The sequence below is a fragment of the Ahaetulla prasina genome, chromosome 4 (genome assembly GCF_028640845.1).
Source record: "Ahaetulla prasina isolate Xishuangbanna chromosome 4, ASM2864084v1, whole genome shotgun sequence".
In the NCBI taxonomy this organism is placed as follows: domain Eukaryota; kingdom Metazoa; phylum Chordata; class Lepidosauria; order Squamata; family Colubridae; genus Ahaetulla; species Ahaetulla prasina.
This window is the reverse complement of record NC_080542.1, coordinates 26,157,415-26,174,066: the sequence shown is the minus strand read 5'-3', so window position 1 is coordinate 26,174,066 and position 16,652 is coordinate 26,157,415. Positions and strand designations below refer to the sequence as shown.

At 46.0% G+C, this 16,652-nt stretch overlaps 1 protein-coding gene across 1 annotated transcript in view; it reads left to right on the top strand.

Annotated features, from left to right (window-relative positions):
* Positions 1–1,667: 1,667 nt before the first annotated feature.
* SLC17A7 (solute carrier family 17 member 7) overlaps positions 1,668–16,652 on the top strand; it is a 32,191-nt gene continuing 17,206 nt past the window's right edge. The window contains exons 1-7 of the mRNA XM_058182598.1: positions 1,668–2,051; positions 2,638–2,756; positions 4,754–4,868; positions 6,738–6,825; positions 8,166–8,252; positions 15,835–15,977; positions 16,202–16,351. Of these exons, the coding sequence (XP_058038581.1) occupies positions 1,668–2,051; positions 2,638–2,756; positions 4,754–4,868; positions 6,738–6,825; positions 8,166–8,252; positions 15,835–15,977; positions 16,202–16,351 (1,086 nt within the window). The remainder of the gene's footprint in view (positions 2,052–2,637; positions 2,757–4,753; positions 4,869–6,737; positions 6,826–8,165; positions 8,253–15,834; positions 15,978–16,201; positions 16,352–16,652) is intronic.

Sequence of the window (16,652 nt, the reverse complement as noted above, 5' to 3'; positions counted from 1 at the left end):
AGCCGAGACAGAGCTCGCAGCCCATCTGCATGGGCTCTGCTCAGAACAGCTTCTGCGTGGGTTGCACCCGCCTCTCCACCAGGCTGACAAGACGGTATGGAAGAGCAGGAAGAGGCTGGTGACGGACAAGGATTTGGGAGGGCTCCAAGCTTCTTTACAATCCTTGGCAGGGAAGAACTTTTGCAATTCTTTCTCACAGCCACCTAGTTACAGGTCACTATGCTTTCAGTGAAACAGAGTCAATTAACTCTTCAGTACAAATTGGGAAGTAGGCAAAAAACCCTTTTCCATTTATTAGACCAGGATGGGCCTGTAAGCAATCCCAGGGCCACCAATAGACCCCTTGGTAATACCCCTAGTTTTGCCAAAAATTGATAACAGAATAACAGAGTTGTACTTTGGAGGTCTTCTAATCTAACCCCTGCTCAGGCAGAAAACCCTATACCATTTCAGAGAAATGGTTCTCCAATCTCTTCTTAAAAACCTCCTGTGTTGGAGCATCCACAACTTCTGGAGGTAAGTCATTCCACTGAATAATTGTTCAGGAAATTCCTCCTTAGTTTTAGGTTGCTTCTCTCCTTGATTAGTTCCTTGATGAGAGGCTTTCTTGCCAATTTGAGATAAGACATAAATGAAAACTGCCATGTCAGAACAAAAATAGATTTTGGATTTTTTAAAAAATAAATAAATTAATTAACCACATCAAATTTTCCCTAGCAAAGGAAATTAACTGACCTGCCCATGTGTATCCCATTCCCATAGTTATGGGACAATCCAATCCACCTGGCATTGTTGGCCTGCCTCCTGTGACCTCCTTAAATGCTAAGTGCATCTGCCAATCACCAAGCAGTGCTCTTCCCTGCATTATTGATTTTATGCCCAGTATTCTCCAAGTAAAATCTCTTATTTTGCATATCTAAAAGCAACTGAGTTTTTCTCTATTTTTTGCTCACCAACTCACAAGAGTCAGTGAATTATGATGAGCAAATTGAATCCCTGGCCTTCCCTTGTATTTCCAACGGGAGAAGGTCAAACTATAATTCATTACTCATTAGAAAAACAGAAGCTTGTAAAACATACAGCTATGTTGAGGGAGGTTTGCAGAGAGAGAGAGAGAGATAAAGCAAACAAGAAGATGGGGGCCACAACTGCATCATGGAAGCCCTGCATCTTTTTGTGTGTTGCAATGCACAGTGTGTTAAAAAAACAAAAAAACATCACAGGACTTTGATTGTGCAGTTCCATCCAGCTCTATGCCTTAGAATCACTTGATTTTTACATGAAGACACAAAAAGACTAAGGCTACAAAAATACGATACTCCTTTGCTGCCATCTAACAGTCATATGGGTCTCTGCAGGCCAGAGATGGAGGGCTTAATAAAGAATGCCTGGGCAACCTTGTTATTCATTAAATAGGAGCCTTCTGCTATAACACTTACATTTTTAACTCTGTCTTCATCCCTGTCAAGAAATTCTTCTTTAATGCTGAATCTGAAGAAGAGTTCTGTCATACTCAAAAGCTGTCTAGATTTTTCATTGAACTTAATACAGGTAGTCCTCAATTTAGGACCGAAATTGGGACTAAAATTTCTGTTGCAAGGTGGTTGTTAAGTGAGTCATGCCTGATTTTACAACAGCCTCTGACCTAAAGGCAGTCACCAGCTTTCATGCCTAAGGGAAGACTAGAAATCCTGATCTCCTGGTTTGCAGTCCATCACCTTCACCACTACATCAACGTGCTAATTTTAACACATACACTCATTTTTTGTTCCTACCCTGCCTGCTGTCTCCACCCCAGAATTCTAGAAAGGAAGCAGCCTGGTGGGGAGACCATCGAGCTGACAGAAGAGGGGCGGCCTGTTGAAGTGTCTGAGAAGGCCCAGCCCATCATAGACTGCACCTGCTTTGGCCTCCCTCGCCGTTACATCATTGCTATCCTCTGTGGTCTGGGTTTCTGCATCAGCTTTGGCATCCGATGCAACCTGGGCGTGGCCATTGTCAGCATGGTTAATAATAATACCGTCTATGAAGGGGATAAAGTCATTGTGAAGGTGAGGCTGTTTGTCCTCTGTTAATGGAAAGTTAACTGTTTTGGTTCAGGGATTGTTGTTTTGTTGTTGTTTTGAGGGGATCATTCATATAAAAAGACATTCTGCACCTCTTTAAAATCCTGAAAGATGCATCAGTTCAACAGGTGAAGCAGTAGCATTTGAGAGATTTCACATGCTGAGAAGTCTGGTCTAAATAGAAACATCAGGATGAGAGAACAGGCCTGACAACCACTTATGAGTTTTCTCTAATCCTGGATATTCTGGTGTCAGGTATCAAAGAATGTACTCTTCACTCTCATGGTTTCAAAAACAAGCTCTTCAGCCTCCATTCAAGTTAACCTGTGCTCTCAGTTGTGTACATACTATAAATAAGTCTGGACTTAATGGTCCACGCACAATTTCATTTACCCAAAATGATTTTCTGCATGTCTTTTTTCCCCCCTGAAAATGCAAAATGCAATAAACTGGCTCAGTTGCATTTCTCCAAATTGCTCCAAGTCCTATCTAGGAGGCACTATAAATGGCTCTAATCAGTAATTGCTTGCTCATGTGTCCCCTCACTTGTTTCTTCTCCTTTCTTGTTTAGAAAGCTGAATTCAACTGGGATCCAGAGACAGTAGGCATGATCCACGGATCATTCTTCTGGGGTTACATCGTCACCCAGATCCCAGGGGGGTTCATATCACAGAAATTTGCAGCTAACAGGTAACTATTTTGAGGGGGGAAATGGAATATATGTTTGTGTGTAGATCAGCTAGGGAATCTTCATTGGAGTCTTGATCTTCTGGTGTCCATCACTACTGGCCATCCTAGCTGGGCTAATGAAAGTTAAAAGACAGCAGCTCTTGAGAATTTCATTAAATCGGATCTCAGCTGTCCAAGACTATAACTGAACAGTTACAATTCCAGTTTTACGTTCTCTTCTAAAGATGGGGCTCAATTTGAACCATACAGGTAAGCCTTGCCTTATGACCACAATTGGAACAAGAATTTCAGTTGTTATGCTAGGTCATCGTTAAGTGAAACATACCTGATTTTACAAAAAATTTTGCCACAGCTGTTGAGCAAATCATGTGATCATTAAATAAATGCAGCTTCCCTGTTGACTTTACTGGTTGGAAGCCAGCTGGAGGGTTGCAAATGGTGGTCATATGAATCCAGTATACTGAAACTATCATCAACACATTGTCAAGGTTCTGACTGACGAACCTAAGTAATTCAGCACTTAGAAGCTCCATCTTCAGTAAAGCACATATTTATTGAGTACATCAATTCACCACGAATTAAATTTAAAAACAGCTCTAATTATTTCCCGCTTTTTTGTATAATTAAAAGTTAGGCATCTCCCCCTTGCCCCTATATCACAGATCACATTTTCCAGTTAGTTGCTCTGGCATCTCCCTGACAACCAGGTTCAGTTTCTGGTCAGTGCCCATTGGGATGACCTTGATTCCCAGGAAATAACAAGTTGTTTTGACTGGTGTGCATTCCAATCCCACCCACCCACCAGCTGTGTGGAAACTTCAGAAACGGAAAGATGTCTGTGACAGGCCTGATCTTTTTCAGAGTTGACACACATACCTGTTGCCAGTTTGGAGAATTGGCAACAGCTATGGAGATGTTGTGATGATTTTAAGTGCAAAGATTAGCCATAATCTTTGCACAGATATGGGGATGTTGTGATGATCTTAAGTGCAAAGATTAGCCATAAGGCACTTTTTTTAGTGCTTTGTAACTCTGCACAGTTGCTAAACAAATGGTTGTAAACTAAGTGTTACCTGGACAGTATTCAGAGAACTTAACCCAACAAGAGTCAGTTGGATTAAGTCTCCAATGGAACTTGAGTTAACAGGTATGATTTTAATGAGAGCAGAAGATGAGTCTTTAGTAACCAGGCAAGAAAAAAAAGTTTATGTTATGTACTTTCATATTGCCAAACTAAACCACCTCTAGGCTGTTCAAGCATCTTCTAGCATCATCTACCCACCATCAAGGCAACACAAAGCTCATTGATATTATTTCAGTACCACAACAGTTGGATGACTCCAGAAGATGCCTAAAGCCATTAGTGAGGATCCTGCCTCAAAAGACAGTCTCACTTCAATTTTGACCCCAAACAAAATGGCAATATCGCCTTAATCCAAAATAATGAAATACGGAGTGGTGCTTAAAGAAGATAATTGTTGCTCTGTACTTCATGACATGGTATTGGGGTGGAGGTGGTCAGCAATCATGAAATTTATATATAGAGAGTATTATTCCCTCCAAATCTACATCTCAGAGGAAAGTCTTGATTCTTATGAAGCCAGCTGAAGCAAAATGAAGAGAGAACAACACACACCATTTTATAGAAGCATACAGAAACACAGAACAGTCCACAACAGTGTTTTTCATGGCAATTTTAAGATGTGTGGACATCACAAAATTCCTCAGCCAGCATGCTTCCTGAAGAATTCAGGGGGTTTGAAGTCCACTCATCTTAAAAGTTGCCAAGTTTAAAAAATATTGGTTTACAAGCTCTGAGTGTGTGGAATGGCATATTCTGGAGCAAGGGTATGGCTGTTTGCCTGGAAGAGTGAAAAGGGACACTCTGAACTAGAACATTTTCTTAGGAGAACAATGCAATAGAAACTCTGTGTACAAAGTAAACAGCGCTCTTTGCTGCCTCTGCTACTACTAACACCCTCTTCCATTGGTTGCAGAGTTTTTGGCTTTGCCATTGTGGCAACCTCTACTTTGAACATGCTCATTCCCTCAGCTGCTCGGGTCCATTTTGGCTGTGTAATCTTTGTGAGGATCTTACAAGGGCTTGTTGAGGTAAGGCTGGTCGCTTCACGTGTTTGCTTTTGTGGCCACAAAGTTAACACAGGAATGGATAGGAGTTGCAGAAGATGGTTTTCCCAATATCCCTAAGTGTTCCTTTTCCATCCCCCACCAGGGTTGGATTAGAAGATGATCCTTTGTATTTTCTTCCAACTCAACAATTCTGTGATTCTGAGAACTTCTTCCACTTTACACTATATAAAGCCTGGCTGAATTTCCAGGGTATTGCAAGAATCCAAAAAAATAAAATAAACATTGGTCATGAGTACTTTTATTGCTAACAGTAATAAACATTAAGAACTATTCAAATGGCTAAAAGCATCATAGAGCTGTAAGAAGGAAAAAGATTACAGTATCATGCAGGTGTAAGAAGAACATCAAACCATGCCATGCTATTGCCCTCAATGGGATGAATGTTTTGCTATACAAAGAGGTTCTTCATCTGCCTGACAGTAATATTCCCTTACAGCAGCTCCAAACAAAGGGTTTGCTTCTTATATTATTTGCACTAGCTTTTCTAAGCCTGATGTGTTAGGTTTTTAACCATTTCTACCATATAATAAAAGCTCATAATAAAAATTAATAAAAAAGTCCATGCCAAGCACTATGGAAAGTGAAGATAAAGTCAACCAAGGGGCAACAAACTGGAGAATGCCGATTTATATCTCAGCTGTAGGGTCAGCCAAACCCTCAGATTGTCTAGGTGACTGATAGCAGGGAGGAAAGAGTGAGGTTGGAAGACACAGCTCTGAATACTAATTGCCTGTTGGAAACCCCTGGATTTGTTGGCTGCTTGTAGGCATACTTTAGATTCTGTTCTCATATCTAATATGTTCTCAACTCATATTAGAGTTGAAATTTGATCCACTTTGGATAGATCCATTCACGCATTGTTCTTCATCTTAGAAGGCAGACTTGAGCTTGCCCTATTCAGTCTATTTTATTTTACTTTATTTTATTACTTATTTTATTCTATTTGTATTCTATTTATTCTGTAGCTGTCCAATCAGATACAATTCATGGTAACTTAAGATAAATAAAAAATAAGAAATATCACACAGGAGGCAACTTCTCACCATCCCATAACCAGAATAATTAAGATGATCCTACAAGGCTCCTGAGAGAAAAGCCAAGTCTTTAGAACCTATCAAAAGATAGGCAGGTGTCCAAACCATCTCAGACTCGGGGGAGTAACCCTGAACCTCCGAATAACCTTAAGGCAGTTCAGAAGGATACAATTATTGATACTATCATAGGAAGGAAGGAAGGAAGGAAGAAAGGAAAGGAAAGGAAAGGAAAGGAAAGGAAAGGAAAGGAAAGGAAAGGAAAGGAAAGGAATGGTCCAGAATGGATGCATTCCAGTCCTTTTCTAGATTATAATGGAAGATCAGTACTAGTCCGGTATGTTGCCTTAATCCAGAAGCAGATTGATATATCAACTACCTCAGAGCCTTCTGAAGCCTCAAAATCACCACCTTCTCAACAACCTTTCCCAAGAGAAGTGGGGAGACAAGTCAGAAATTATCCAATACTGTACAGTTCAACAATGTCTTATGGGGAGTAACCACCTCCTCTCTGAAGGATGAATTTACCATTGCTTGGACCCACCAATTCATGATTTCCTGGGGAGACATTGCCCAACTAAAGGACATAAATCAAATGCATAGGTGATCACACTGACAGCTCTGAAGATCCTACCTACTTTCTCAGGGCCAACAGGCTTAATTCTTCTATGAAATTTCATCTATCTCCATGTTTCTATCAATTTCTTACAGAAGAGTCTGAATGGGAAAGAGTTAAGAAACTAATGATACTAAATTTTCTGCCTTCCTCTTTATATAATTCTTTGCCCTTAACCTCCAGGGAGTCACATACCCAGCATGCCATGGTATCTGGAGCAAGTGGGCACCTCCTTTGGAACGTAGCCGCCTGGCCACAACAGCTTTCTGTGGTAAGATAACCTTGTTTCTTAAAGTTGATAGTTGTTGACTTCTGGAAAGTTGAATTTTTGATCTATCTCTAAACCAGAGTATCAAACTCAAGGCCTGTGGGCCGCATTTGGCCCTTGGAGCCGGACTGGAAACAGCAAAGGACCGGCCCGCAGTGCCTCTGCCAGTGAAAATGGAGCTCGAAGGGGGGCCTCCTGCAGCTCTCTGCCAGTGAAAATGGGGCACAGACAGCACCCCATTTTTGGCCATGATGGCCTCCTGCAGCCCTCTATCAGTGAAAACTCAGGGGCTCAGGGTGAAAAGGAAGGAAGGGAGGGAGGGGAAGGGAGGGAGGGAGGGAGGGAGGGAGGGAGGGAGGGAGGAAGGAAGGAAGAAAGGAAGGAAGGAAGGAAGGAAGGAAGGAAGGAAGATTATGAGAGTGAGGGAGGGTCTCAGTAAAGCCCTGCATTAGCACTTGGCCGCCACATGTGCCCCCGATGTGAGTCCCGTGTCATGCCCACCCCTGGCCTCGCCCACCATGGCCATGCCTGCCCCCCAGCCCTCTGAGGTCAAACACAACCCTGATGCGACCCTCAATGAGATCAAGTTTGACACCCCGGCTCTAGACCAATATTTTTCAAACTTAGCAACTTTTAAGATATCTATGGACTTCAACTCCCAGGATTCCTCAGCCAGCATGCTGAGGAATTCTAGGAGTTGAAGTCCACACATCTTACAGCTGTCAAGTTTGACAAGCACTGATTCAGACTTTTTGCAAAACTCTAGATCAAAACACTTCACTGGAGTTTTTCCCTCTTATCCCGCAAGTTGAACCACCACAGGATTGATTTATGAACTTACTAAAAATGGCTATTAAATTGCTTTCACATTTTTGCTTTATTGTTGGTGAGGTATTTTTTTTTCATAATAATCTAGTAATAGAATTAAAATAGTGATTACCCAAAGCATTCAATATAGCATCACAGTATCTATAAATATTCATATTCACAGACATATTCACATTTTTTAATGTTTCATTGGAAACAATAAGGTCTCTTGCAGCTGTAAATACTATTACTAATTTTATTTTATAACTTCTACCCTGCTTGTTTCCTCAGTTCCATTAGCACTACTGGTAAACAATTAAGGGCTTAGACCTTAATTTCACCATTATTTATTAGTTCCTGTTCCTCTTGTGGGTGGGGTTTTATTATCTCCTTTTCTCTCATGTGTAAACATTAGAACCGCAACTAAGAATGACATTTCAGATCAAAGGACAATTGCAGTATCAGGTTTACAGGCTGATAGGAGTGAGGATTCCTGGCTTGCATATTTAGCTAATATTTCCTATATAACTTTCCAGGCTCTTATGCCGGGGCGGTGGTGGCCATGCCTCTTGCTGGGATCCTAGTTCAATATTCAGGATGGAGCTCTGTATTCTACGTCTATGGTAAGTAAACTGACACAAAAATGATGGCTGCCATATTGGGCCTTTCTTCACTCAGAATCATAGTCCTAACATATTTTAGCACACTTTTTATCCTCCATGTCCCCATGCCATTGCCTTATTTCATTCCCAGCTCAATGAGACAGTCTTAAGCCATTCCCAGCCATATAGATGTTAAAATACAGGCAGTCCTCTACTTACGACTAGTCACTTAGCAGCATTTCAAAGTTATGACAGATTCTGAAAAAGGAACTTACAACCTGTGTTTTAAGTTCTGATAACCAACCCCTATCTCCCCCCACCCCCATGTTGATATGACCATATTTTAGTCAATCAGCAATCAGCTTGCATTTATGGCTGTTTGCAGATACCCAAGGCATGTGACCATGATTTAAAACATTTTTCCAAAAAATAGCTTTAATTTCCACTTTCTGTTGTGATCCGTCAGCAGCCTGGGGAGCTGTCAGCGGAATCAGACTGTGATGACCCTGTTCCTAATGCCCGCATGAGGTGAGCTGCCAGAAGGGAGGAGCAGCTCAAGCCAAGAGGTCACCTCGGGAGTGGGGCCAAGAGATAATTGGCCTCTCCCATAAGGTTTAAAAGGAGACCAGCACTGGTGTCTCAGTTTACCGGAACGCAACGTTGCAGCTCAGATGGTCGCAGAACGCCATCTCTTTCCCGAGTCTGCAGTGCGTCGACCACATCCGCCACACCTGTGCTGGCCAGGACATCTCCACCTCTGCTGTCTCCTTGCCTCCTGAGCTGATGGACTTCGCTGACATGTTCACAGAGAAGGAGGCGGACGATTACTCCCGCATTGGCCCTACGATTGCCCCGTGGACTTTCTGCCCAACACACCGCTGCCTGTGGGACGCCTGTATTCCATGTCGGAGCCCAAGTTGGCCGCCCTCGGACTTCCTGGACAAAAACCTGGCCCGAGGGTTCATCCAGCCTTCAAAGTCCCCTCTCTCGGCCCCGGTCCTCTTCGTGAAGAAGAAGACGGGGAACTTGCGCCTGTGCTGCGATTACGGCCGGCTAAATGCTATTACGGTGCGGAATCGCTACACCCTGCCGCTCATCCTGGAGCTGCTGGAGAGGTTACGGGAAGTCTCGATCTTCACCAAGCTTGATATCCGGAGGGCCTACAACCTGGTGCTGATGCAAGAGGGAGACGAATGGAAGACGGCATTCGGCACCCAGTATGGACGCTATGAATACACCGTCATGCCGTTCGAGTTGACCAACACCCCCGCCATCTTCCAGCACTTCATGAACAACGTGTTCCGAGACATTTGGATTGGTTCGTGGTGGTCTACTTGAACGACATCCTGATTTACTCCCGGTCCAGGGTAAGCCACCTTCGGCATGTCCGTCTGGTTCTGCAACGCTTGCGGAAGCACCAATTCAATGCGAAGCTGGAGAAATGCATCTTCTTCCGGACTTCCATAGAGTTCCTCGGGCATATCATCTCGCCCAAGAGTATAGCCATGGACCCGCGCAAAGTGGAGGCTTTGTGTAGGTGGGAAGCCCCTTGTCAGGTGAAGGATGTTCAGCGCCTGCTGGGTTTCACCAACTACTACCGGATCTTGATCCCGGGCTTCGCCATGCTGATGGCTCCACTTACCCAGCTCCTCAGGAAGAAGCTCCAAACGGACCATTGGAATCTCAAGCACCTCACCACGGCTTGAAAGTTGAACCAGTGGCAGATCCGGTGGTCATTCTTTTTCGCCCGGCTCAACTTCCGCATGACCTACATTCCCAGCGGTCACAACTGGAGGGCAGACGCCCTGTCCTGCAAGCCGGAGTACCTCTGCGCCAAGGACCCCCTTCCTCCACGGACGGTGCTGCCGGCAGAAGCCTTGGCCGCAGCACGGGAACCGGTGGACTTGCGGGCTCGGGTGCAAAAGGCGCAGTGCCAGTACACCTGGTCGCAGCAAAGGAGAGTGGAGGTGGGCCCCGCATCTCCTTGGACCTTGGAGGAGGACTTACTCAAGTTTCGGGGGCGATTGTATGTGCCTACAGGACCAGTCCGAGCCCTTGTCATGACCCAGTGCCAGACAACCCTGCAGCGGGACATTTTGGGTTCTTCAAGACCCTCCACCTGGTGACATGGACCTTTTGGTGGCCCTGAGTGTGGCATGATGTACACACGTACGTGACATCCTGCCTGCCATGACGGCAAGCCAAGGCCACCACAGGGGCCTCTCCCGGGCTCCTCCAGCCCTTGCTGACACCCAGCAGACCCTGGAGGGCGATCTCCATGGACTTCCTACTGACCTGCTGCCGTCCTCTGGGTTCACCACGGTGCTGGTGGTGGTGGACATGCTCACCAAGATGGCACACTTCCTCCTGTGCCATGGGTTGCCCATAGCCGCCAAGACTCTTCCTGAAGCACGTCTCCTGCCTCCACGGTCTGCCGGACAGGGTGGTTTCGGACTGCAGAATTCAGTTCACAGCTCGCTTCTGGAAGAGCCTAATGGCCGCGTTGGAGGTGCAGGTGTGTCTGTCACCATCGCACCATCTGGAGACCAATAGGGGTACAGAGAAGGTCATCGGCATCCTGGAGCAGTATCTCTGTTGCTTCATCAACCAGCAGCAGGACAACTGGGCCGATTACCTGTCCCTGGCGGAGTTTGCCTTTAACATCTCCCAGTATATCTTCACCCAGATGACCCCGTTCTTTGCCAACGTGGGATACTATCCGTGGCTCTTCCCTCTGGCACCACTGGACTCTCCTGTTCCCAAAACGCAGACCTTCCTGATGGAATTGCACGTGGTCCGGCAGTTGGTATGTCGGCAGCTGGATTGGGCGAAGGAGGACTACAAACGGTCCTCCGACTGCTCCTGATGGGCGACGCCCCCGCTGGTGGTCAGCAACTGGGTATGGCTCTCCACCAAACACCTCCCGTCCGACCGCCTGGTAAATGAATATGAATATGAATGAATATTTTAATTTGTATACCGCCCTTCTCCCGAAGGACTCAGGGCGGTGAACAGGCAGATAAAATACAAATATACACAATAATAAAACAACCCTTAAAAAACTGATTTAAATTAGCTCAAATATTAAAATAACTTACACCCCCATAAAATTACAAAAATTTAAAAACCCATCGAATTCAATTAAAATTTAAAGATAAAAATCAAGCTAGTCCAGCCATACGAAATAAATAGGTTTTAAGTTCGCGGCGAAAGGTCCTAAGGTCAGGTAGTAATCGGAGTCCGAGGGGAAGTTCGTTCCACAGGGTCGGAGCCCTGTGAAGTTGGGAGCCCGGAGAAGTTGGACCACCGATTCATCGGCCCGTTCCCCGTCGAGGCATTCCTCAACCCAGTGACCTATCAGCTGTCCCTGCCACGATCCATGCAGTTCCACCCCGGCTTTCACTGGTCCCTTCTGGTCCCTGAGACCACACCAAGTCCTCTTCAGTGCCCGGCGGTGCACCTCACCGTCGCCGAGGACGGGTCGGAGGAATACAAAGTCTACAGCGTTCGAAACTCCCGCCGGCTGAAGGGGCATTTCCAGTATTTGATCACGTGGAAGGGATACGGGACTGATTTCTCCTGGGTAGATGCCTCTGACATTCATGTCCCTGACCTGGTGCAGGCCTTCCTTGAGTAGAACCCAACCCGATCGCATCCTGACCATCAGTCTCAGGGGAAGGGCCCTGCAGTGAGGGATAGTGTTGTGACCCAGGCCCCCGGACTTGGCCTCCTGAAGGAGGATGAATCAGAGAGTGAGGAGGTGGGGCTGGCAAGGTCTGATTCCCCTGGGCCTTCTTCCGATTTGGCAACGTCCCAAGACCAATCTTGGCTCGATGCGAGACTGCGAAGATGTGATCGGCACGTGCAGCAGAGGAAAAGGTGGGGCAGGCCCAGGAAATTTTGAGTCACGGAGCGACACCCACAGGGGATAAAAGCAGGAGGAGGATCTTCGTGGCTCTTTGTGTTCAACAAAGCTGCGAATTTCATGGGCAATCTGTTTCATGGATGGAAGAATCTCTTTGTGAGTGACTTTTGCTTTATCTGTAATTTCCTGGTTACCTCAGTAACAGATTGTTTCAGAGATTTTGGCAGGCACGTGGGGAAACGTAGCCAGAACATTTCTGTGCCAAAAGGAACCCGGCCAAGTGTAAATAAACTGTTTGCAGAAGGCCTTTGACTGACTTTTTCTTGGGAGTGTTGGGGGGGGGGGGAACAGAACATTCCAGCTCGCGCCTTGGTGGATTCCGGAGCTACAACTCACTTTATGGACGCGGCGTTTGCAGCCAAGTATTTAATCCCTCAGTGTCCGGTGGACCCTCCCATCCTCGTGGAGACCATTGATGGCTGGGCGCTTCTGTCTGGGCCTATTACGGCCACCACGCAACCCTTGCACATGACCTTTGGATTGTATGAGGAGGCCGTTCAGTTTTAATTACCGCTGGCCTGCATTTTCCAGTGGTTTTGGGCTTGGCTTGGCTCCGGACACATGACCTGCCGATCTATTGGTCCCAGAACTTCATTGCTTTTCCAAGCCTGCAATGTGTAGACCACATCCGCCAAGTCTGTGCAGGCCAACTGCAGGACCCAACTGGAGTGTCCTTGCCTCTGACCTTGAGGACTGTGCGGATGTTTCTGGAGAGAAGGAAGCAGACCAATTGCCCCCACACCAGCATACAACTGCCCCAGTGGTCGCAATCAAAGGATGGATGCACTCTTAAAGTAAATCGGAGTACCCCCACATCAAAGACCCGCTTCTGCTCTGGACAGTGTTGCCCATAGAACCTGTCTCCGTGGGTCAGGAACCAGTGGATTTACGGGCTCCGACACGGGAAGCGCAGCAACCCACCTGTCTACTCCGCCAACCTGACCATCCCCAGCTGGTACCACATGATGGAGATGAACCACCCGTGTACGGGGTTGCCAGCCTTCAGGACTTCCGGAGGCTCAAAGGACAGTTCCAGCATCTCGTGGCATGGAAGGGATTTGGGCATGAGGACATTACCTGGGCGGATGCAACATCCGTGCATGCACCTGCTGTAGTGACCACCTTCCATGACCGATTCCCGTCCTGGCTGCATCCGGATCGTCTGCCCCAGGGGAAGGGCCCTGCAGTGGGGATAGTGTTATGATCCATCAGCAGCCTGGGGAGCTGTCGGCAGAATCAGACTGAGATGACCCTGTTCCTAATGCCCGCATGAGGCGAGCTGCCAGAAGGCAGGAGCAGCTCAAGCAGAGAGGTCACCTCGGGAGTAGGGCCAAGAGATAATTGGCCCCTCCCATAAGGTTTAGACAGCACTGGTGTCTCAGTTTGCCGGAAAGCAATGTTGCAGCTGCGCTCTTTGCTCTGTTCTCTGCTCTGGACGTTTATCAGAAAAGACCTTGGCAGTTATCCAGGTTGAACCAGGTTTGAGATAACCAAAGATTGTTTGTTTGTGAAGCCTTTGTTTCGTTTTGAGTTACCCGGCACTGGGAATGAATTAATTCCCAGCTGTTTGAATAAAGTGTATTTTTACCAATGACTGCATTTGTTGCTACCTGCTCGAGTCGGGGTCACAACACTTTCTGGCAAAAGCATCCCATAGTAAACAATGGGTTGGCTTAGTGCAGGGGTGTCAAACTCAAGGCCCAGGGACTGGATCCGGCCCGCAGGGTGCTTAAGTCTGGCCCGCGGGCCACCCTGGAAACAGCAAAGGATCGGTCTGTGGTGCTGCTGCCAGTGAAAATGGTGCTCAGGAGGAGTTCCGTTTTCACTGGCAGAGGGTTGCAGGAAGTTGTTGCAGCCAAAAATAGAGCTCGGGAGCCTGTTTTCTTTGGCAGAGCACTCAGGCCACCATAGGCGCCCCCAACATGAGTGACATCAAGCTGGCCATGCCTGAAGCGGCCCTCAATGAAATCAAGCTTGACACCTCTGGCTTAGTGAGTATGGCCAGTGGTGGGATTCAGGCGGTTCCCACCGGTTCAATAGAATCGGTAGCTAACTTTTTGTGCAGTTTGGTGAACTAGCTGAATAGCATGCCTTACCACTCCCAGTCCCGTCTCACCCTTCCATTCCCCTCCCATCCCAGCCACTCCTTGCCTCACCGTCCAGCCGCTCATCTGGCTGGGCTGCAAGGTGAGCAGCTGGGCAGTGAGGCAAGTGGCTGGGCATGAAAAGGAGTGGCTGGAAGGGGAGGGGTGAGGCAGGGGTGAGGCAGGGCCAGGCCAGGCGTCCTGAGGAGAGGCTAGGCAAGGCAAGGTGCCCCTCGATGTTAGCGACATTGAGTTGGCCACAACCACCCAGTCAATGATCACCCAGCCATGCCTACCCAGCTGGTCATTAGGGCAGAAAACTGGTTGTTAAATTATTTGAATCCCACCACTGAGTATGGCACTTGCTTAACAGCTGCCACCAAAAAGGTCGTAAAATATGGCATGGTCATATAATGACCTGCTTAACAACTGGGCTTAATTCAGGGGTGAAATCCAGCAGGTTCTGACAGGTTCTGGAGAACCAGTAGCGGAAATTTTGAGCACTTCAGAGAACAGGTAGCGGAAATTTTGAGTATTTCGGAGAAACAACAAATACCACCTCTGGCTGGCCCCAGAATGGGGTGGGAATGGAGATTTTGTAGTATCCTTCCCCTGCCATGCTCACCAAGCCACACCACGCCCACCAAACCACGCCCACAGAACTGGTAGTAAAAAAATTTGAATTTTACCACTGGCTTAATTATGGTCATAAATCAAGCACTGTATTGTAAATATTCCAATTTATTCCACCACCATCTGCAGAAAGCCTCCAGGTCTGTTACATTTTGCCACCCATCAAATTGGCAAGAAGTCAGATGACTGGAATGATGGGAAACATAAGCAGTTGAAGCCAGATAAAGATCAGCAACCGAAGCCACAGATTTCCTGCTGAAATACCTAGTTATCCCCTGACTTAAAAGGAGTGGTGAGCATGTTCACCTAAGAGCAGGGGTGAAATGCTTCTGGTTCAGACTGGATCGACTGATCCGATAGTGATGGCGGTGGAAGGCTCGGAGAACTGGTAGCAAAAATCCCTGGGCCCCCACCCATGCCCACCCAATGCCCAATTGCCCGCTTCCCTCTTGCCTCTTCTTTTAAAAAATGCTTTTAAAAGGTGCTCATCACAGCTGAGCCGCGCAATCGTCAGAGCCTTTTTCTTTTACTTTTAAAAGCATTTTTTACAATCTATTCGCTGAATATGTTGTTAAAAATGCTTTTAAAAGGTTAAAAAAAGTTCTGACAATCCCAGCTGAGCTCCCTGATCATCAGAGCCTTTTTTTACTTTTAAAAACATTTTTACATTTTCAGCCAAATAGGCTGTAAAAAATGCTTTTAAAAGAAAAAAAAAAGATTGTGCGCCACAGCTGATCACCCCCCCCACGCACTGTTCTACTTACCCCATGCTTCCTTTTGGTGTGCACTGTACACGCACCTTGCATTTGGTGCATAGTGCACATTGTGCATGCGTGTGTGTAATGTGCATGCGCAGCCAGCAAACCGGTAGTAAACCGGTTCAGATTTCACCACTGCCCAAAAGTGTGGAAAAGGAAGGCCCATAGATCTCATAGGTTATTCTATACTTCTGTCTTTGCAGGGAGCTTTGGTGTTTTCTGGTATATATTCTGGCTGATGGTTTCCTATGAGAGTCCTGCACAGCACCCCACCATTACGGAGGAAGAGAAGAAGTATATAGAGGAAAGCATCGGAGAGGGTGCCAGCCTTATGAATCCCCTTATGGTCAGTATTTGTATATATGGGTAAGTTAGTCAGCTCCTCTGTGGCACTTCAAAAGGCTCACAGAAATTTTACCTTCATTTATTAAATTACTTATTTAGTACAGTGTCCTTCAGCCCTGGGCTTTCCAACCTGGGTGGACATGTCTATTAAAATCCCATCTGGAACATATGGAAGTTATAAAACAACATATATGATAACAAAAGATCTTTGCTCTGTCTCTGCAGAAATTCAAAACTCCATGGCGTCAGTTCTTCACATCCATGCCTGTTTATGCCATAATTGTAGCCAATTTTTGCAGAAGCTGGACATTTTATTTACTTTTAATCAGCCAGCCAGCCTATTTTGAAGAAGTCTTTGGCTTTGAAATCAGTAAGGTAAGAAAGAGTTTTTTTTCTTGTATGTGCTCACATGGATAAACAAATAGCTTTATTGAGATCATTAACTGGCAAAAATGCACGTGGGAAAAATGAGTATATTCTGCAAGAGAGATGCTTATTCTCATTGACCCTAGAAATTGGGAGCTTATCTAAATTTTACACTTTGATTAAAGACTGTAGATATAAAGAATATAAATCAATATCCATTATTGGGAAAATTTGACAAAGCAAGATTTGGGAAAGTGCCAAATTATCATTACTTCCTAAAAAAAATTTTGGTCCCATTTTTTTTTGGGAA